Source organism: Semicossyphus pulcher, unplaced genomic scaffold (assembly GCF_022749685.1).
Source record: "Semicossyphus pulcher isolate SPU_LCO1_2020_fin unplaced genomic scaffold, fSemPul1.0.p SCAF_8, whole genome shotgun sequence".
NCBI classification, from domain to species: domain Eukaryota; kingdom Metazoa; phylum Chordata; class Actinopteri; order Labriformes; family Labridae; genus Semicossyphus; species Semicossyphus pulcher.
Genome location: NW_027211759.1, coordinates 8,373,217 through 8,394,246, shown reverse-complemented (window position 1 = coordinate 8,394,246; position 21,030 = coordinate 8,373,217). Strand labels below are relative to the sequence as shown.

General features: G+C 39.8%; 1 protein-coding gene and 1 long non-coding RNA gene across 3 annotated transcripts in view; both read right to left on the bottom strand.

The window, feature by feature from the left end:
• The window catches only part of LOC138612932 (uncharacterized), an 81,242-nt gene extending 78,034 nt beyond the window's left edge, over nucleotides 1–3,208 (bottom strand). The window contains exon 1 of the long non-coding RNA XR_011309715.1: nucleotides 3,094–3,208. This is a non-coding gene — a long non-coding RNA (uncharacterized lncRNA). The remainder of the gene's footprint in view (nucleotides 1–3,093) is intronic.
• A 5,126-nt stretch (nucleotides 3,209–8,334) lies between these two features.
• On the bottom strand, nucleotides 8,335–20,307 carry hmg20a (high mobility group 20A). Of its 2 annotated transcripts, XM_069686638.1 has the most exons (9): nucleotides 20,219–20,307; nucleotides 17,651–17,740; nucleotides 17,301–17,510; nucleotides 15,118–15,250; nucleotides 14,072–14,109; nucleotides 12,396–12,471; nucleotides 11,874–12,089; nucleotides 9,111–9,243; nucleotides 8,335–8,837 (listed from the first exon to the last, which is right to left on the bottom strand). In XM_069686638.1, the coding sequence occupies exons 2-9, from the start codon at nucleotides 17,714–17,716 to the stop codon at nucleotides 8,834–8,836; spliced, it is 876 nt and encodes a 291-aa protein (XP_069542739.1). In that variant the 5' UTR covers nucleotides 17,717–17,740; nucleotides 20,219–20,307; the 3' UTR covers nucleotides 8,335–8,833. The 2 variants fall into 2 exon arrangements, with proteins under 2 accessions (XP_069542739.1, XP_069542740.1); XM_069686639.1 differs by lacking the exon at nucleotides 8,335–8,837 and having other exon boundaries at nucleotides 9,107–9,243.
• Nucleotides 20,308–21,030: the final 723 nt, after the last annotated feature.

Here is a 21,030-nt window from a genome sequence, read left to right as displayed (position 1 = left end):
GCAAATCTGACATCTCTGCAAATCCGACTCCCCATCCGCTTTAAACAGGTGAAGAAGTAACAATGTGGGACGCCCGCCTTTGTTGACACTGTCAACTCAGGAGCGGTAATCAAAACAAGAGCACGGCGCAAGTAAAAACAAGAACTGACACCTACAGTTTCACGTGAATGCACAAAGGCGATCTCATTTATCAAGAGCCCAGTGCCTGTGTGTAACAGCTGAGGTTTAGAGCCATGCTTTAACTTTTCCTGGCCTGAACTTGTGACACTGAAACTGAAGAATGTTTCACTTTCACAAACACATTTTTCACATTAATTATCGCTCTGGAGGAATAAAAGATATGCTGCTTTAAGCTGAAATGAGATTAGGATTTGACTGATATGGCTTTTTGCAGTCTCCTACCGAGGATTTTCTCCCAAAGCCTGACAGTATGTTGTACTTCCTTTAACCCACATGCTTTTAACTAGTGACTGTCACTGACAATCAGTGTTGAGGTCTTGGTCTGACCAAGACATGTGATGCTGGGTTTTCAGAATAAAGGTTTAACACTAAATGAACAGTTAGCTGACTGAGATACAGCAGAGCTGCAAGGATTAGTCAATAAATCGAAGCAGAGAATATTAAGTGCCAACTGTTCTGAAAGTCCATTAATTGTTTCAGTCATTTATTTCAAGCAAAAAGGTTTTGGACTGTTGCTTGACAAACAAAGCAATAGGAAGACATCACTTACGGCTCTGGGAAATTGTATTCAGGATTTTTAATTTTGACATTTTATGAAATAAAAGATTAACTGTGGAAATTATTGGTTGACTCATCGATAATTAAAAATATTATTAGTTTCAGCCCTGATACAGCTCATTACACTAATTCCTAGCTGGAAGTGATGTGAAAGGGCGATTGAGAAAATATTTTTTCAAAAAACATGTTACAATGTTACAATTTCATTTAGCAGATGCTTTCGTCAAAAGCAACCTACATCTGAGAATTAATAGAGCACAAGCAAGGATCTTGACAAGAGGGAACAACGTGAGCAAGTGCCAACAAACAGCTTCAGTGCGATTGGACACAGGTGCCTAGGATGTCCTAATCAATAGCCTAGGTTTCATTTTCACTTGGTTTTCCACACTTGAACTGAATGTGCAGAGGAATGAATAACAGGCAACACCTAGCCTAAAAACAACCCTATCTGGACAATTGTTCACGGTCTATGCTGTAGTTGGCTCCCTGTATGCTTGGAGGAGATGTCATAGCTAAAACTGAAATTAAGTATGGACAGAAAATTCATCACAAACTATTTGCATAATTGATTTATAGGTATCTTTATATGATATCAGACAGAACAACTTTGGGTTTTGGAATATAGGCTGAACAAAAAAAATACATTGCCAGGAAATTTGATGTCCATTATAATCTCTACCTTTTCATATTCTGCTCTGAACAGCAAGACAGAAATGTTAATTATGGTCTAGAATGGAGTCTGGTGACAACCTCAGAATAATAAGAGTCAAAACAACGTCTTAAATAATACTAAGCCTTACCATTAAAGTGACTCCACATTTATTCTTGCCTTTAGCGGCTTACTGTCAGATCAAACGGCATCTAGACAGTTCAGCACTCACCTGAGACCACAGATGTTGACAGGTGAAATTATCGCCTTTAAAGAATGTTCAAGTCTCTTCCGACAACCCAAAATTTGCTGATTAACACATCTGCATTCAAAACTTTATTCCCGTCATCACTTGTCAGAACCTTTGCACTCAATCTCCATTTTTAGTCCATGTCAAAGAGGATGAATTTAGCTATTTCTAGAAAAATGAACACAGTACTGACTCTGGTATGTTACAATGCCATGGGCTTTAATTTTAGTTTCCTTTTGACTTACAGGGGCAGAGAGAGACTAATAATCAAAATCATGCCAGCAGCTGAACTGGTTTATGGCAAGTTTTACGTCATTTTGACAATGCTTTACATTCTAATCCCTGCACATGGGAGTGAACCTGGAGCGAACCATAGAGCAAGGCCCTGTTAATTAACATGGACATTAATATTCAGAAACAGACTCGGGCTCAGCCCAAGTGAAAACAGAAACTCAGTAGGCCTACTTTTTATTTGTCAAGTATCTAATTCGCATCCAAAAATAGGCTTTGCCATGTGGTTACCAGAAAACATGATATATTGTGATATCATTATCAAGATATGAAAAATCCTATACTGTGACATAGGATTTTGGCCATATCGCCCAGTCCTACCCTTCACCTGTTAAATGTATTGTAAAGGGATTTGAAGGAAGATTTATTTTCAATATTATAACTCTAAAGGGCACTGTAACATCAAAGACTCCCGCCTGGTTACCTTGTGATGAAAGAAATTTATTTTTAATAACTTTATTGTTGTTGTATATGACGTGGTTACGGCAGTAAATGTCTGTATCGCAGGTAGGAGGGTAACAATGCTGGCACAAGTTAAAAGTCCTCTTCCAGTCCCACTCAACCCAGTTTATTACCTTATTACATGAACATTAGTATGGTAAAATATCTCGAAAATGAAACCACCTCCTACTGGTTCCGCTGGTGGTCTCGTGGACCCCTGCTTGGTCTCCAGCAGTGAAATAAACGCTGCGTATGCCATGTTGTAAACATTGAGAAGTTGTCTTTCGGTATGGGCTATTTCCAAACCAGGTGTGGGCTGAACTAACTTTTGAGCCAAACTAAACACAAGCAGCATCAAATGTCCCAACAAACGGAGCTGTTACCCAGTAAACGTTAGCCTTCACTCAAGTTATGACAGTAGCGGCTACTTATGTTGCAGCGGTACGACGTCAGCACGCAGTAAGTAAAAATTAGCTATCATGCATTTCGTTTAACGTAACAACGGCTCGCAAACTTCCCCGCTGTCTCCGCATCCCTGAACGTTGTCTGCATATTGAACATTTAGCGCTAACGTTAACTCACAGAGCCGTTAGCCTACTCGTAAAGACACGACATTCCCCTGCTGTACAAACTGGAAGTTGGCAGCCGAAGGAAACTGACGAGACTTGTGGCTGAGACACTTTCAATTTGGGAAAAAGGAACCCCTTAGCGAACTTTTCCATACCTTTCAGTCGCTGAAAATCTCCCCGTCGATACTACCACTTCTTGGCAGCGATAAATTCCAGTCTTGACAAGGTCGTCCTCGGCAGGAATAACGAAAATCCGAGAGTGTGTTGCTCAACTCTTGCCAGAGCCAGTGATTTTTCGCACTCAGCTCCTCTCGCTCTGCGTGGCTCCGGTAACAGCCGCTGCAGTTTTTTCCACAAGCCTGCCGCGGGAGCGCGCCCACTGGGAGACTGGGCAGGCCAGAGGAACAGCGGGAACGCGCAATTTACAAGGCACTCCAAAACCGACTGTGCCAATTCACAGAAATTCAACCTGTCTTTTGTGTCTATGTAATGAAAAAGTACTTTGCAAAACAAACTCAATCTTACCAAGCTGTATATGAGGATTATTGTTTAGTGATATTTTGTGAGAAAGAATATTGTTAGTTATATTTTTTGGTTTCTACTTCTACTAGGTAAATGCCTGTAAAAAAAAAAAAAAAAAAAAGTCACATTCACTGATGATAAATGATGAGGCCACACTTTAAAACTAAAGTGATTTCAAATCAATCTTATTATTAAAAACCATGTCTATATGGAAAAGACAGCTGGCATCGGGAGGAAGCAAGCAGATGTGCAGTACAAAGCCACAGTGAGTGGGTGCATGTTACACTTATTGAAAAGCGTTGAGAGCAGTCGGTTTGTCTTTTAATGACATGTGGCTTCTCATAAAGAATAATGAACACTGGAGAGGAAATCCCCTCCTCTCCTGATGCCTTCAAGTGCTGTTGGAAATATTTTAATCACAATTTTTAAAGCCAATTTGACAGATAATTGGTCAGGAAAACTGTAAAATTTTATCTTTCCCCTCCAACATGACGATGATGTTTAACTGAGGATACCAACAGCTTATAAAATCAATTACATTTTATTTGATGTTAGAGACCATTCAGATTGCACCAACTTTCTGCAAGCTTTAACATTTGCTTCTGCCTTTTCCAAGAATGAAAGTTCAGGCAGCAGCAACAATAGTTTGTTTGCACTTTTGACATTTACAGCTTTAGGACTTGGATGGAAAAGCTCATGAGGTGAACCTGAAGGCAGCATACATTTGGGAAATGGAGGAGGAGGAGCTTTGCCGGAGGTTGACGTGTGGGAATGACTCAAGTTTTTTTACACATTCCAAGCATTGTTTCCTCCTCCTCCCTGCCCCTGTCCCGGGCACAGAGGCCAAGGATTTTCCAGGGCTGGGGTAGATGGAGCGGATGATGGATCAAGGAAAAGGATGGATGACTCGCTTTTTCCTCTTTTGACCTTTTTAAAAGTTATTCTCCCTTTCTCCAGCTGAAAAAATAAGAGTCAGATGGGTATTGTTGAATTAATTATAGTTTGCATGCATCCCTCACCTGCAGCAGAGTGCCATGCTTGTCTTTTTAGAGGATTTAAGGATGGAGCATGAGGTGGAGATAGACAAGGCGATAAAACGCATTTGGACATGTTTTATGTAGTAAGCTTACTTTTGCGTTATAGGCTTAGGCAATTAATCAAAATAAGCCCTTCCCTTATATGGTGGGAATATGTTTTAGTAAAGTCAAAGTAAAGACAGTCTAACTGGGTTTGCACACTTGCCTGAGAATTATCAAGGTACAGTTTTGCTCAAATAGATTACTTTTCAATCATCTTGTGGTGTTTTCAGACGCATCTTTAGCTCGATATTTTGTAGCATTATCACAATAATAAGCTTTTATATGCAAAAAAAAAAAAAGGGGAGTTTCTAAAAGTGCAAAGTCAAAGTTCTTTGACTGTGGTAGTGATAAGTCTTAATAACGCATAAGAAAATAGAACATATAGTTCATTTCGTCAAAAGAATGCAATATGACACGATTTTTCTTGAAAGCTAAAATGAATAAATCTGATTTTTTTTAATAAAATGTGTGACAGCCTTCCTGCCCCAAAATAATTCATATCTGACACTTAAAAGAAATACATTTCAAGTAAAGATATTTGTGAAATTTGAGCCTGAAAAATTCAAATGGGTGTTAATTCAAGCAAGTCACAAAGTGTGTCATTTCTTTTTATATTGACAGTAGTTTGCAATCCATCACAAAACACTTATACACTTATTAGTTGGAGTTTGTCAAATTTGTTGAGAGAGTGAGAGCGTGGCAGGGCAGCATGAGTCAGGGTCAGCTGGAGCAGACACAATCAAGTTTGGACTGACTAACGCTCAGCAATGGGGTTGAAAATAGGAACATAGTTCCAGATGGTATTGAAGCTGCCGTGAGGAACTCTCGGTTTGTGCTGATTTTGGCGACACTTGTTGACAAAGTGGTACCTGTTTTCTCTGCTGATCTTGTCCTGTACATGTGTAAGAAGTGTTTTTCAACAAAACATCTCCTTTCTTTTAACAAATGTTATCACTTGCTGTGAATCTTTGCCATGGAAGATATAGAAAAAAGGCTGATTTGGCAGCTTGAAGTTAATCACCTCGTCTGACACCTACCCCCCGGCAGTGGTTACAGGCATTACAAATACCTACATAGAAATAATCAATCTAATCGCTGATGTATGTATTTCCATTACAGCACGGGTTCAAGCCTTTGTAGTGTCATTAAATATCGCCACAGTAAGCCACAGAAGGAGACAGCAGCTGCAGGGTGGCTGTTCTGCAGCTGACTGTAATGTCAGATGTTAATGACCTGCTCAGAAAAAATTAACAGAGAATCATAAAAACCGTTGTACTGAATCTGTCTGGAGGGTAACTTCCTCATCATGTCGTATGAATTATTTTTAATCAGCTGAACAGGCATTGAATGATGGATTATCTTACTCAACAGAACCCCAAAAAGTACATGAAAAAGCTCCTCGGTTACCGTCAATAGTCACCTCTCACCCTAGAAACTGAGGTCAATAGTGGCCTTCAGCAGCGACTCACTGAACTGAATACTTTATTGATTAAAATGTTCCATCAGAAAACGTTAATAAATCAATTAATGTTGCTGTAGATGGTAAAAAGATTTCCATGATTGCTTATTGGCCCATATAATCAAGGCAAAGCCGCATTGCCAACTGCTTTGACCACGCCAGAGTACACTAACAAAAGATAGCTCAATAAGACCATAATAGTGCTAACAGAAACCATTCAGGACATTGGGACCGTTGAGTGCCAATTCAGCACATGACGCCCTGACTCATCCTCTCTGTTGTGAGTCACTCCCTCCCTCTTTTGGTCCAGGATCTGTGGCTCTCTGCTGGAGCTGGCTCCTCTCTCCCAACGTCAACCCCGACTCTGGACGGGCAGGAAGCCGGCCGAGGATGCAGACATGGCCCTGCTAAGGAGAAAAGGGCTGTTTTTCTTTCATTGGCTCTTTCTTTGTGAGGACAAAGACTGGGTGTGATGACGATGCAGGCGAGAGGAGGGCAAGCTGAGGGACTGGAGCGCGGCCACATTGCTTTTTTGTTCCACATTTTGATGATGGAACAAAAAAGATTTTCAGAGACAGATTGGCCGCTTGGAGTTTATTCAAAGGGGTCAACATCTGGACTTTAACTGAAGGTAAGATGTGATAACAAGGTGTGAGCCTTTACTTTTCGCCATTCATCCTTTTTCCCACTTTTTTTCCATGTTTTTTTTTAAGCTTTGGGCCAACATCAAAGCAAAAAAAGGCTCCAGCTAAGCTCATTACACAAATGAGCTTTGGGGCCTTCTGCACAGAGCGAGCAGTGAACATGTGAAAGATGATCCCAGAAGTTAAAAAGGTAAACAACCCTAATAAGGTAGCGAGTGTCTCACTGGTCACAGGGGCTCAACTGGATGTACTTTATGTCTCATAGTGAGAGAGTTCATATTTTCTATTTATAATCGTGCTGGCTGCATGGCTCTAGGTTATGGAAATGTGGATTGGTCAGCAAAATTGGACCAGACCATAACAGGATAATTCTTTGGATGATTTGGCTGAAATTTTGTCGAGGCATTCACGGACCACAGAGGATGAACCACCATTATTTTGGTCATTCTTTTACTTTGTCACTAATGCAACTAAGAGGTTGGTAATTTTGTTATGTGAAATCAAATTAAACGTTTATACCTAACTATTGCTTGAAAGTTTGCGACTGATGGCAACGCGGCTGCACGGTGGTTACCATTTAAGCATTTCCGTTTGAAGGCACAGCTTCCACAACATCTATTGCTCATGTTCCTTTCACAATAAAATGATATTACTACCATATCACCCTTCTGGTTGTTAAATTTCAAACTTTTATAATGACCTGCAAATTGCCAAAGTCCTCTCCACGTTGCATCACATGGCACAGGGGCGCTAGGCTTTGAAGAGTTGGACTTTAGAAACATGAATGTGAAACTGAAACATGGAGTCATATGGAATCATATCATAACAGTCAGCAAATATTGACATTAGCAAACTGTACCAAGATACTGTCCTGTGGGAACTGAACATGTGTTAGTGACATTGTTGGATATAACACTGTGACACACGTGGCCATTGTGGACAGGAAGTGTCAGCTGGCGAAGAGGAAATGGGCATCAGTGAATGGAAACAGGAAAGGCTCATAATATCAGGTCAAAAGGAAAAACAGTGCTAGGCTAGCAACCTGATATTTAGCATCTACCACGCTAATTGGCCAGGTTCTTATCATTTAAGTATTTGTAACATAAATCTGAAAAAAAGGCTGAGTCTGCTGTTATTTGTCCCTCATTCATTTTCCTTTGGACTAACAAGGGCATGAGTGCAGAAATCCTCAAACACGATACAGTAGTTCATTGTTTCCCAAAGCTGTCTGCAGCTCAGTGTCTCTGAATGAGCCACAAAGTAATTTGTCTCTCACCAGATTCCAGTACATTACAGAAGAGCTGCGTTATTAATCTAACCAATCCAAATCGTATTGACTCAACATCTACTGTAAGTCAATAAGCTTAGGCCGAGCACAATTCTAAGCACTGGAGTATTACAGCAGATTAGCCACAAACCTCTCCTTATTACAGCGGACTGCCTTTAAAACTAAGCTGTTAAGAGTCACCAGTTCCTATTAGTGTGACAAATTTAAAACACACCATCAGAGAGAGGTCATTTAAACACTTAATGGTTTCTGTTATATAAACCACACTTATTTTGAAAGAAAGATGAAATAAGAAAATATAGGGCAACAGTGCCGAGGGTATCTCACTTTGATTTCCACTTCAGCGCAAACATACTCCGAGCATGTCATGAACCCGCACAAACAAACCGCCTTCTGAAGTAAACACGTTTATTGAAAACACAAACACTTTTTTCACACAGAAAAAATAAATGGCACATGTTTTTTTCCTCAACAGAGCACGAAAAAAAGACACCAGCTCTCTTGGATATGTTAAATACAAACCTACTGACACATTTTTCTTTGATCAGAACTTGGTCGATGATGTCTGAGACGTCGCAGTGGAAGCATTTGCTATAAATGGACGGTGAAGACAGAACACGAGCGACGAGCGACAGAAAACCGTTTCATGTCCCGTCGTCAGATTATTTTATAAAACGATCTACAGCTATAAAGTGTGAACAGAGTTTAAAAAATATGTAAAAAATAATAAATAAATATGAGACGCAACTTCACCTTCACCTACACCATCTTTAGAAGAGTAATAAAAGATGATTTAAAATCAATTGGGATGACAGATCGACAGGAAGATTCGCCGCCAGGAAGCAGCATCCACTGAACGTCACTGTGAGTCTCAATCCATCAAATCAGCTGGAACTGGTCCAATTATCTGGAGGAGATGTTAGCAGAAGAAACTCAAAGTTAATTTACAGCTGGAACAATAAAAAATCGAACACTGCTGAGACAATTAAAGATACTCCGACCTTAAGGTGAAATTGTCAATTAGATAAACTGATTCCTCTTTAAAGGTTTGGAATGTTAGTCAGACTGAGAAATCTTGAGGCCTCCTTTAAGGCTTTGTTACCTTGTGATGGCAGTTGCTATCATTGATAATTAATTAAATGCTAGATCATGAAAGTCATTAAAAAACACTCGCTTTTACCTGTCCAAACGGTTCACCACGTCTCTCACAGTGTTGATGAGATTCTCGCTGTCTTGGGGGTTGCTGACAATGATGCTGTGGAGCTTCTTCATGTAGGAGTCGATGGAGTCAAGAGAGGGCGTCTCTCCACTACCTGTATGACAAAAAAGTATGTGATGTCAGCACTCAAACCTGGCCTAAGTAATGGTTGTTTTCATGGTGAAAAATGTTCTTAAGATAATAAAGGAATTAAAAGGTCTCTTTAATTTCTAACAATTTATTCTAACATGTGATATGATGTTATTTATTCAAACTGCTGCCCACATTGTCTACAAAAATCCTTAAAGCTGTGGAAGTTTTATGTTTTGACATCAACTAAGTGGCAGCTAGGATGACCACTGAAGGGCAGAAATCACTAGATGACAAGACCAATCAGACTATGAATGCTCCAGGCCCAACAACACAAGCCTCTACTTGTCACTGCAGTGTTTTTGTTTGTGCTGCGAGCAGCATCAAAGGATGTCCCTAGACTGGGTCAAAGAGTCCGCCCAACGGCAGGAAACAGCGAACATCAGCCTGACAGGGTATTTCTGGCTTGTCATAGCACAAATGTGTGTCAAAACAGCATTTACAGAAGCATCAAGACTATGAAAACCTGCATTGCAAAACAGAAAAATGCAATCTAGAGATATTTAATCCAATAATATCTAAAGTTTTGAATTCTAGATAACCTACATAAAGTAACTTCATTAAGGAAAATTGCAGAATAATCCATAGGAAGGGTAAATGTGCTTACATTTTCAACTAAACCCTTGCTCTTAAGACTGGCTGCCCCACTGATTGATAAACCAGTAGCTCATATTTTTAATTTATCTCTTATACCTGGGATATACTGCACATATCTTACCACTATTCAAAGGGGTTGACCCAAGTGAAGTCAATAACTACTGACCCATCTCGAAACTTTCCTGTCTGGCAAACATGTTGGAATCACTGGAAATCTGCAATTGCACAATTTCTTATCCTCAAACAGCATTCTTTAACCCCATCAATCAGGGATCAGACCTGGCCATGGTTCAATCTCTACAGCATCCCTAGTGATAAATTACATTGTTAATTCCCTTGATAAAAGTAAAAAATGTGTAGCCCTTTTCATTGACCTATCAAAGGCTTTTGATATAGTTGACCCCTCTATTTTATTACGTAGATTGTCTTCAATTGGTCTTGATAAGATGGCATGTGTGTCACCCTTCATGGCACTCAGCAAAGGAGTACCCCAGGGATCCATCCTGGAGCCACTTCTATTTACATTGTATATTAACGACATTGCAGAAAAATCAGATCTTTATGCTGATGATACAATATGATATTCCTCTGCGCACTCAAACAGTGAAGCTCTTTCGCAGTTACAGACTGATGTTAATACATACCAAGCTTTGGTTGGTCTGAACCCCAGTCAAACCAAATATATGATTCTTATGACAGAACACTGACCCCTTTAATATAACATTGTCCACACCAAACAATGTAGACACTGAACATGTCCAGAAGTTCAAGTACTTGGGCTTGATCAGGATCTCTCTTTTAGATCACACATTTTTAATTTAACTGGAAAACAAAGGCCTCAGCTTTGTTTTCTTGACTGATCTTTTGTCTACAAACATTTCAAGCCATACAACCAGATCTCAGTGGGTCACTATGTGTACATTCTGTGTTATTTTTACTTATATTGCTGCAGGGCACCCCTGGAAAAGAGACCACGGTCTCAGTGGGTCCTCCCTGCTAAAATAAAGGGTAAAAATAATTAAATAAAAATGTTTGTGGTTATTAATTACTCAAAACTTTCTCCTTAACAGAATGTGCCACAAAGCTTCCCCGAGGCCAAGTCTAAGTGGATTTCGCAATCACTTCAACGTGAAGCTCTTAGGAAATAATTCCAGTGTTGTTGTGTATATTTGTGCTGTTTGCAGAGTCTGTGTTTCTGCTGCGTGAGCAAGAAATTCAAATAGGTGTGGAGAAAATTGCAGGAGAAAACCTGTGGGTGTGAACTCAGCACGGGTTCTGTGTGTGCATAAAACAAGTGTGAACAAAGAAGACAGCATTCCTAAAATTTAAATAATAAAGAGATTTCAATTAAGAGGGATTCTTCAGACTTACATGAGGAGTGTTGAAAAGAACAGTGCGTGGGTCTACAATACAATCTGTCATAGTGGGTGTCTCTCCAGGAGGAGGGACGTTGGAGTTCAAAGCACAGTAAATACACATTGGGTGCAGACACACCTACATTATTATTTGTCTCACCAAGTTAAAGTGCGACTGTGGAGCTAATAGCTGACTACAGTGTTTGTTTTCGTGTCTAGGGGTGGATTACTGCTGTGGGATTTCAAGTCAGTAACAGTTTATAATCTGCATTGATCAATATCAGCAAATTTTGACTCATGATTCACATGGCAGACTTTCAGGAATAAAAGCTAAGCAATTTTCTTTTCTTTTTCCACACACGGCAGAATGTGAGTAAAAAAAGGAGAACTTTTTCTTTTTGTCCAAAATTCCTACAATGAGCAATCCAAGTCTATTCTGCCATAACTGACAAGACAGTAAATCTCTCAGCAAATAGCCGACGAACTAAGGAGTCTGGAAAAATCATTACTTGTATATCAACAGGTAAAAAATCCCTTGAGAAGTTTCACAGAGTAAAACAAGATTTTAAGCCTTATTTACATGTTTTGTGGATACTTTTGTTGGCTGTTGTATTACCACTAAAGAAGTGATATTTGTTCTCACCTGGCAGAGGCACGGAGGAGAAGCTGGAGGTGAGTGCCTGGCGCAGGGTCTCCAGGTGTTGGTGGAGGAGCCCGTTGCGTCCCCTCTCTTGCATCACGTCCCCTTCCAGCCTCTCCACTGCCCCGCGCATGCTCTCCACGTGTTTCTGCAGCGCTGCGTTCCGCTCCTCATACTCCATGTTGGTCTTTCGCAGCTGCCGCATCTCAGCCTCACGTGCTGTGAAGAGACACACAAACACATGGAGAAATGGAGACAATGGTTGAAGTCGTGAGAGATGATACAGAGAATAAAGCAGTTGGTGCCATCATCAATTTTTTACTCTTTCAAAGAGTTGTTTTTTTTACTTCAGGGCATCACTGAGTTGGGAAGAACTATTCTGGGAAGACAGAGCACTAAGCTCTCTTGAGGTAGCGGAGAAATGTGTTTAGAAACACTTAAACAAATGGAGGTTTCAAAAAGTCTCAGCCCACCAACTTCAAAGTATTTCTCAACAAGACAGCTGGCTGTGCTCAAGCTCTTTACCTTTGCTGTGGTTGAGAAACTCCTCGGTGAAGATTGGTATGTCAAACACAGTTCTGTCCTTCCCTTCAGCATCCTTCTGTTGAAAGCCAGATACAGCAAGAGGAGAGGAGATTAGCTGAGCAGAGGAACCATTTGGCCACACACACTGACAGGGAGAGGTGGTCATTTATCTAGGCGGGTTGTAGGTGGGTGGTTAATTGATTTCATACCTGGCCACAGGGGAAATACAGCCATACAGTTTAGGAAACGAGGAAGGAGAAGTAATTTCATCAACTTGAAATAGTTTGAAGTAAATTTGCAATAAAAATGTGATTCACCACGGCAGCACAACAAACAGTGAAGGTTTCACTTGTTTATTTTCTTCCTTTGAAAGACTCTTACTCATTTCTTCATGATTATTTCCTAGCCTTTGAAATCTAGACCGGAAACACTGGTGCTCCCACAGGAACGCCGCCTCCAATAAAGTCACCTTGGCTGCAGCCTAACAACTGTAAGATGGTCTCACAAAAGGAAACCTCCTAATTACATGGAGAATTTAATAAACATGAATTACACACTTCGCAAAAGCCAAAGTGTTTAGATCACAAACACAAACGCAGCACCAAAGAGGATTAGGCCGGCTTTAGTGATGCAACAATAAGCACTTGTGTCGGGCAAAGGGAGGGCAAACTCAACAGATTTAGGACCCTGGGTGAGAAAATTAGCAACAAAAAAACTCTGACCGTGGTTATAGAAACTAACATTGATGAAATTCGGGACATTTTGACAGTTTACTAGGTTTACATGTTAGGTTTTTCATAATCTTTATTTACATATTCTACATAGAAATGTAGAATCTGTAGTCAGGGACATGGATTTTAGGGATGGCAAGTGTTCTGGTTTCCATTGGTACTGCACTTGTAGTCCAAGTAATATTGACCAATCACGTATCAGCAGGCTGCGGCGTACGCAGGATAAACAGTCTGCGTGGTAAGCGAAAACAGGCGGAACGTAATGCGCCATAATGACATCCCGGCTCCCATCAGCGGCTATCTGACGATGATTTACATATTTATTTATGTCTATAAACATCTGCATGCTAACAGCTAACAATCTGTTCTAGATCTAAAATTCAACTTGAGATAAATTGGAGCTGTGTTACGAAAAAAACGTTTAGCATTCAGATTTCCCGACTTCCTCGAATGCATCAGAAATGATCGATTTGACCTCCGTTCAACAAACGAGCATTTTGAAAGTAGTTTTCTTCTCCTCTTCAGTACAGACCTGACAAAGCTACGTTTTGAATTTTTACAAATCTGCATCATGATGTTGACATTTGGGCAAAGGCAAGACCCGTTGATTAAAGTAACTCACATGAAAATGGTTTCTTCTTCTCTAAACAATGCAGCACGAGGACGCTAACTACACGCCCGGCATATTCACTGTTGTCCCCAGAGGCTATGTAGTTGTCAGACTATAGCCTATAGCCATGATAAGTGTGTCATTACGAGCTGCTATATTCCTGCTCCAATCATGTCAATCTGTGTGTAGTAAGAATCACAGTGTGCTTTGTTTGACTGAGCAAGAATTGTGGAGCAAAGATAGTTTAGGTAAGATTCCTTGACTTACTTAAATATGATTTTTACTTCTTAAGGGGAGTGACTGTACGTGTAGTAGAGCTGGAGCGAGTTACTGACCTCGTGGAGAGCCTCGTTGGCTACCTGGTGCCCAACATCTGGAAAGGAAGGAAAGAATAAAAAATGAGGACTGCAGATGATTCACGTTTCCCCTGGCTCAGCGTGCCTTTGCTGCATCATGAAGTGATTGAATGAATCAAAGTTATACAAAAATATCCCATCTCTGCACACTATATTGTGAATCAGCTGAAATGTGGCACGGATCAACTTTAGGGGAGCAGTTTTCTAATCTGAACATTTTTGCAGAGGCAGAGCTGTTTATATCATCAACATTTTTATATTTAAACAGAGATTTAACCACGGTAATAAAATAGGCACAAATAATGAAGACCATGTGTTGTGTGAGCACAGTAACAGCTCCGTGGCCTCGAGGTGAACTCATAACCTGAACTACGACTACTACAAATCCTGAGATATCCTCTTTCCCAGCCACATTTCCATCCACTGAGCAAAGCAAATAATGACTTCTGAGATATGAGATGGAATTTATGCAAATGATGAAGTCAAACTTTTCAAACATTTGAAGGTGAGAAGGAAATTATTTTCAGAGGCATCATTTCCTCGTGTGTTGCTGCTTATTTCCTTTAAGCTGCAACGCATAAAGCATACAAATATATCTTTTCAACAAGTCCAATTTTTTCTGCTTTAAGCCACATAGCACTTATGCTAGATCATTAAGTGAATGACTTCCTTGCTAATGGGCATCTTTGCGGTCGAAGAACAAATTATTCAAGCAAGTCCAGGCATTTAGACTTCCATCCTTGTAAGGTTAGATTTCTGAATACTAATTTTGAAAGGAAAACTGACCATTCAACCACAACCACATAATGTAACTGACAGCTTGCTGCATTGTTTGGCATCCATTCAGGTCTCATGTTCACGTTTGTCAACCTTTCTTTAAGATATTCTCCACCAAACATGTGAAATATTTGTCTTCCCGACAACTTATAAAACAGTAGTAACTCTACATAGCAGTGGGCTAACAGCCAGAGTAGGTGGTTCAAGTAACAGTGGTCACTCCTCTGCTTATTCTAACCAGATCTCACCTCCCCTGTGCCGCTTGCCTTTCTGCTTCTCCTGGACCTTCCTGGTGAAATGTTTGTAGGCCTCCGTCTTCTGGTACTTCTCCAGCTCCCGCATGTAGCGCTCCTTATCTTTCTCCGCCTCATCCAAGTACCGCTGCAGGGAGAAGAAAGAGAGGTGAGAAGATCTGAAAGGGCTCAGCTCAAAAAGAAAAAAGAAAGAGGTAAATGAGATCGGGCGAAAACAGGATAAAAGAGGATTTGGGGTGGAAATGGCACAAAGACTGGGAGTTATTATAAATAATCAGGATTAGTTCTTTCAGTAGACAAACATCAGTCATTTCCAAAATTAATAACCTGCATTCAGTCAAAGCTTTTAATGAAAAACACATCTTGTAACATAATTAGTTTAGAAGGAATCTGTCTTCATGCATCCCAGGATACTGGCATATCTGACTCAGCTTTGAGCTTTGTGGAAAACAACAACGTGCTACAAATGAGAAGCAATGCCATCAGGGCTCTTTCCCACCTCTGGATTTAAACACAAAACATGTTCAGACTTCTCAAATCATCTCTGGAAACGAAGTTCAGCGGAAATGCAAGTTCTAACTTATATGAATGTGTTCAAAGCTGTGCATGCCATGGAAGGCAAAACAATAGTGATGTGTCCAACTTCCATGATGAGTCAAAACATGTAAATTACACACAGAATATTAATGCCACTACAAACTGTATTTCTGATCAACATCTGACCTGTGGATGTCACTTTAAGCCTGTGGAAAGTGATAATGATTCGGTTGATTAATATATATTATGTGATCTTTAAAACTTTATTAATTTGGATGTCTTTCTGATATTCTGATCTTGAATACCTGTTGAGGGTATACCTAGGACACAAAAAGATAAAGATATGCTATCTTAGGGCTGGGGTCGATGTAACCGATTGCCAAAATACGTTGATTTGTATGACGTGCATTGATGCGTCGCAAAAACAAGAGGGCCGAGTTAAGAGCTGGACCTCAGTAAAGTTACGTGCGTGCAGAAACGGATCTTGTCACTCATTGCTGGCGGTCTCTTACGGCGCCACGTTCTAAGGAGTGATGGCTTGAGCCTCAAACGTTTTGAGTGAAGCCCTGGTACAATGTTAAATATAAGCCTAACTTTCTCTCTGCTCTCTCTCGTGCTTGCTCGACCACTCACTCAAAACGCACTTCATGACACAAAGTAACGAGAGGAAAGGAGAGATGCGATCAGGTCCAGTTGGGAAAAACTCAAACTCAATCTTTTAGTAGAGGGGAGGGTAAGAAGTAGGCCTCTGCATTACTTTCGTGGTAGTGTTGTTTATTTGGCTCACCATACTCGTTTTAATTAAGCACTATAGTAAAATAATGATTCTCCAGTTCAAGGAAAGGGATGCTTTGACATACAGTGATTAAATTAATCTGTGTCATAACAAACCTTATGAATTTGAGGTCCAGTAGTTTTCTGATCAGGCATTTGACAAATAGTCTATTATTAATATTTATCATTATTCATTTTATCATAATTAATATCACACAGTGACGTGGAAATTGGAGACTAAAAAAAAAGTAATTTAGCAAAATAATCTTTAGAATAAGCGATAAATTTGTCGTTAGATTAATTGACTAATCAAAAAAATAATCGTTGGATTAACTGATACAAAAAATAATCGTTAGGTGCAGCCTTACAAACGCAATTACAAAGGTCTGTAAAAGGAGGTCAAGAAAAAAACAACTAAAGTCACATGAGAGTCCATGTGTTTTCAGCTCTAAAAACACTGACACCACTTTTCTGCAGGCTTTTGTTTCTACACTCTTTTTGTGCTTTGTGTAAAATTAGATGAAAGTCTCCGCTGGTTTAAGGGAGTGTTAAATCTGGCTGGGGACTGTCTTAAGTGTTGGCATGTTGCAGATGAATATTTCAGTCTAGTCCTTAGGGGCACGGTTGGTGCAATTACTGACTAATGGCAATTAAAAATCCAACACTTTGTTAATCACGACCCAAAACAGATTTCGCTGCTGGCCCCTCCTGCCCCTAGCTGTTTTAATTTCTTCCAATGCTATTTAAAACCTGTAACATGTTAGGTGTACACTACTGCTGCACTGATGTATATAAATACTTTAAAGTGAAAAGGAAAATAAAGCATAACTTTCCCCCCTTGACCGGTTTGGATTTTCTTCACTGACCTGCTTCTCCTCGGGAGGCAGCTTGCTCCACTCGTTACCCAGCATCCTCGTAATCTCCGGGAAGGGCACGTCTGGACGCTCTGCCCGTAGCTGCTCCCGTCTGTCATTCATAAAGCGGACGTACCCAGTGAGCGGGGCCTTGGGTGCATTGCTGTCCTTCATCGGCTTCTTCCTCTTCCTCCCCTTGGTCCAGCTGCCACGTCGGGGCTTCTGCAAAGATAACAAAAACATAAATTTTAAGGTTCAGGTAGCCAACCTCAATTATCTACGCTGACAGGACATTCTTTTGGAGTTTGAATTGGAAAAGCTGAAAAAATATGTAGTTTGGCGTCTGTGTTTTGAAGTCTTACCTCATCTCCATTTCTCTGGCCGTTGTTGTCTGCGTTGGCTCCAGGAGAGGCAGTCTGCTCTTCCATGACTTCTTTGATTACAGGACAGATCTGGAGAAAAGCAGTGGAAGATGTTAGAATAGGAAACCGGAAGAGCTACGAATCCAGCTGGTGTTGCTATATGATCTGGAAAGGTCAGTGATTAGTTAAGCTAAGGAAGTATTATCTGGGGGAGACAGGTAAATAAAAGCACACACACGTTGTTGCCTGATGAGAGTGGGTTAAACATTTTGAGACAGGCTTTGAATGAGCATTTTTCCCGGAAGACTGTTCAATCTGAAGTGGTATCACCTCTTTTTCATTTATGTCTTAACTCCTCCCAGTCTCGGCTCCAAAACCTCCCCTTGGCCAGCCACATTTCCTCTAATAGAAATGTCTTGCTGCTATCAATCACTATTGAGCAAGTGAATGAAAAATCACATAACCCCCACCACTGAGACGAAAACGGCGCCTCTTTTCAACAGGAAGAAATTATTTTGTGGTGCTGTCTCGTAATTAGAGATAAGAGAACGCCTACGTGGTAATAACCTCTCTGGAAAAGTAGTTCTGTAGCTGAACTTCTGGTCTAACTGTGCTTTAAAGATACTGAAGTTGAAATTTTTGTGTTAGAAAAAATTGTTACTAGTGTTAGATTACTACATTAATTTACATAATATTACTTTGACAATGAAAATAACATCAGCAATTCAGTTACATAAACTGGATGAATTGAAATAACACCTAAAGTGAGTGTGCTGACTCAGGGTACTCGTGGGCAAACAGCCCAGGTTAAGCTCTAAAAATAGGAACAATATCATTGTGTTTAAACTTTGACCTCTTCTAAATCACTGCGTGGGAAGTAAGCCTCTGTATCCTGGATGTGGTTTCTGTTCCCCAGACAATAAACACTGTGGGAAAACTTAAAGGGCTAAACCAGAGTACCACCAAATAGCCCTTTGGGATAGAGAGTATGTGGGGGAAATTCCCCCTAGAGCAAACACTTAGCCTATGGCAAGCAAAGTTTTTCTTTCAAACATTTTTGCAATGCCTGGAGTCAGTTTCTCGTGACACTTATTTAAATGACTTTATCACAGGTACTGTCAAACATGAGGAGCCCCCCCATGTGTTACCTTCTCTGTGAAGCTTGTTTTAGGCTCGAAGATGCGGAGGCTTAGCTATGAACAACTGTATTCTAATTTTTCAGTGTACTTCTTTCTAAACCAAACATGTGAAAACTATGCTGCAGTGCCTCCTGCTGGATGAAAACACACATTGCAGAATTCAATGAGAAATTGCATGGAGGTTTCTTTATGTGGATGGTATAATGTGTCATAGTGACATGTTTCACACAGTGAGCTGTCTTTTGAAATCTCTCAAACACACATTTGCATATGTAAATGCAATATTATTAATGTGACTGTCTAGACTGACAGCTTATTATTCCAGACTGTGAATCCCAGAGTAAGCTGACTTTGCAACAAGAAACACAAGACCGACATAGACTTGGAACCAGCTTGTTCCTCACTGACAGAATCAGAGACATCTTTTAAATCACTTTTTAAAACTCACTTTTATAGATTTTATTTTACGTAATGTCATGTGTGATATGATGTTTATGTGTTTATTTGTTTTGTTTTATTTCTTCCTATTTAATTTATTTTCTTTTACTGAATTTAATTCCTTTTACCCTTTACGGTCTGTTTCCTCTCTGCCATGTTTTACCATGTTTACATCTTTGTCCTATTGCTTTACCTTCAGATGGACTAACTTTGTATTGTCTTGTTTGTCAAGTCACTTTGTAAACTGTTGTTTTTAAAGGTGCTATATAAATAAAATTATTATAATTATTATTCCTACATTCTACAACCCAAACAAATAGGTAAATATTATATATATCACAAGAGATCACTTTATTAACATTTACAAATCCATGTAGATTGTATCTCGGTTGTTATAACGTTAACATATGGGACATATATATTTATATATATATATATACAGTGTTAGAAGCGTCCGCTCATATTTATGTCAACGTCCAGCTACATAATGAAAGTAAGTACCTTGTTCAATCATTTATATGTTTCAATATCAGCTCATTTGCGAGTGAGCGGTCCGAAAGAATTGAGATGCTGACAAAAATGTGTACAAATGGTTTGACCATCTGGAAAGCCACACCGTTATTGGCTAGCGTCTGTTATGCTAATTTGCAGGAGCTAACGTCAACTGTAACAGCTGCGGTACATGATCACCGGTTTTCAGCACAATTACATATTTCCGTACGCTCTTTGCATATCTGATATTTATGTCGACTGACGTCAATCTTAAAAATCAAATGCAAATTCATACACCGCTCTCAGAAACAATGGTAGCACTAGCTAGCACTATAGCTAGTTCTGCTGCTGGCTAGCGATAGCCCTCAGCTAGCTGTTAGCTCGACGACGGTTACCTAACGTTCTTGAGTTTACACTAACTCGTCAATATACGATTAAAAACTTATTAAATGACATGTTAAATGTTAATAAACAGTTAAAACATCCAGTGAAAACTAACCTTTGATAATGTTATCCGTAGCTGTTATCTACCTGTCCAAATGACTTTTCCTAATCAAAACAATACAGCGGCCACTGCATAGAATCGTAGCTGATAGAACGGCATGCAACGTTATACTAAGACCTGCAAACAGGCTACTTTTTCTGTCAGTATATTTTAACATATTATTGGATTCGTGTTTGCTTTCTTGATTAAGAGAATAGAAAATAAATATATCTGATCAATAAAACATCAGGAATATGCGTTAAAGTGAAAATACGTGTAATACATTGTCCACGAACAGATATAATCAGCAGATAATAGATACACACCAGATCCAGCAATATTTAATTAGCATAAAATACAGACGGTCCTCTAAAACGTTAAAATAAAAACCAACACAAAGGAAAAGCTAATGTTCTTTAATGTCCAAAAATGCGAACTGCTCTAGATAATGTAACTCTGTGGCCCCTCCTGGTAAGCATTTTCTTCGTGTGTGTAGACCAGTGCGTTTTGGGGTGTTGCTTCCCCCTACTGATCATGCTAATTATTACATTTCTAAAATTTATGTTGAACATTTTCAGTTAACTCTCTTGGGACATTTCTGGCTTTAATTATCAGACATACTAGGATAAGCATTAGGGTGAGTAAGAGTGGATGAGGATGAGGAAATATTTCATCAGCTTTTGACTTTTGTAGGTCACTCAGGCATAATATTGCATGAAGCAGAGCTGGCAAGCTTTCAGGCTTCTTTGTAGTTTATAAGGTATTCCTTAATGCCTATATTGTTGTTGCAACTTGTAATGCTGCCATCACTTCTTATTTCCCTGTCC

Excerpts from the sequence above, each read along its gene's own strand:
- hmg20a (XM_069686638.1), bottom strand. The coding sequence starts at position 17,716 with ATGGAAGAGCAGACTGCCTCTCCTGGAGCCAACGCAGACAACAACGGC. Across the intron at positions 15,251-17,300 it reads TGCCTCCCGAGGAGAAGCAG|CGGTACTTGGATGAGGCGGA; the intron begins GTCAGTGAAGAA and ends TTCTCCCTGCAG. Across the intron at positions 14,110-15,117 it reads AGGCAAGCGGCACAGGGGAG|ATGTTGGGCACCAGGTAGCC; the intron begins GTGAGATCTGGT and ends CTTCCTTTCCAG.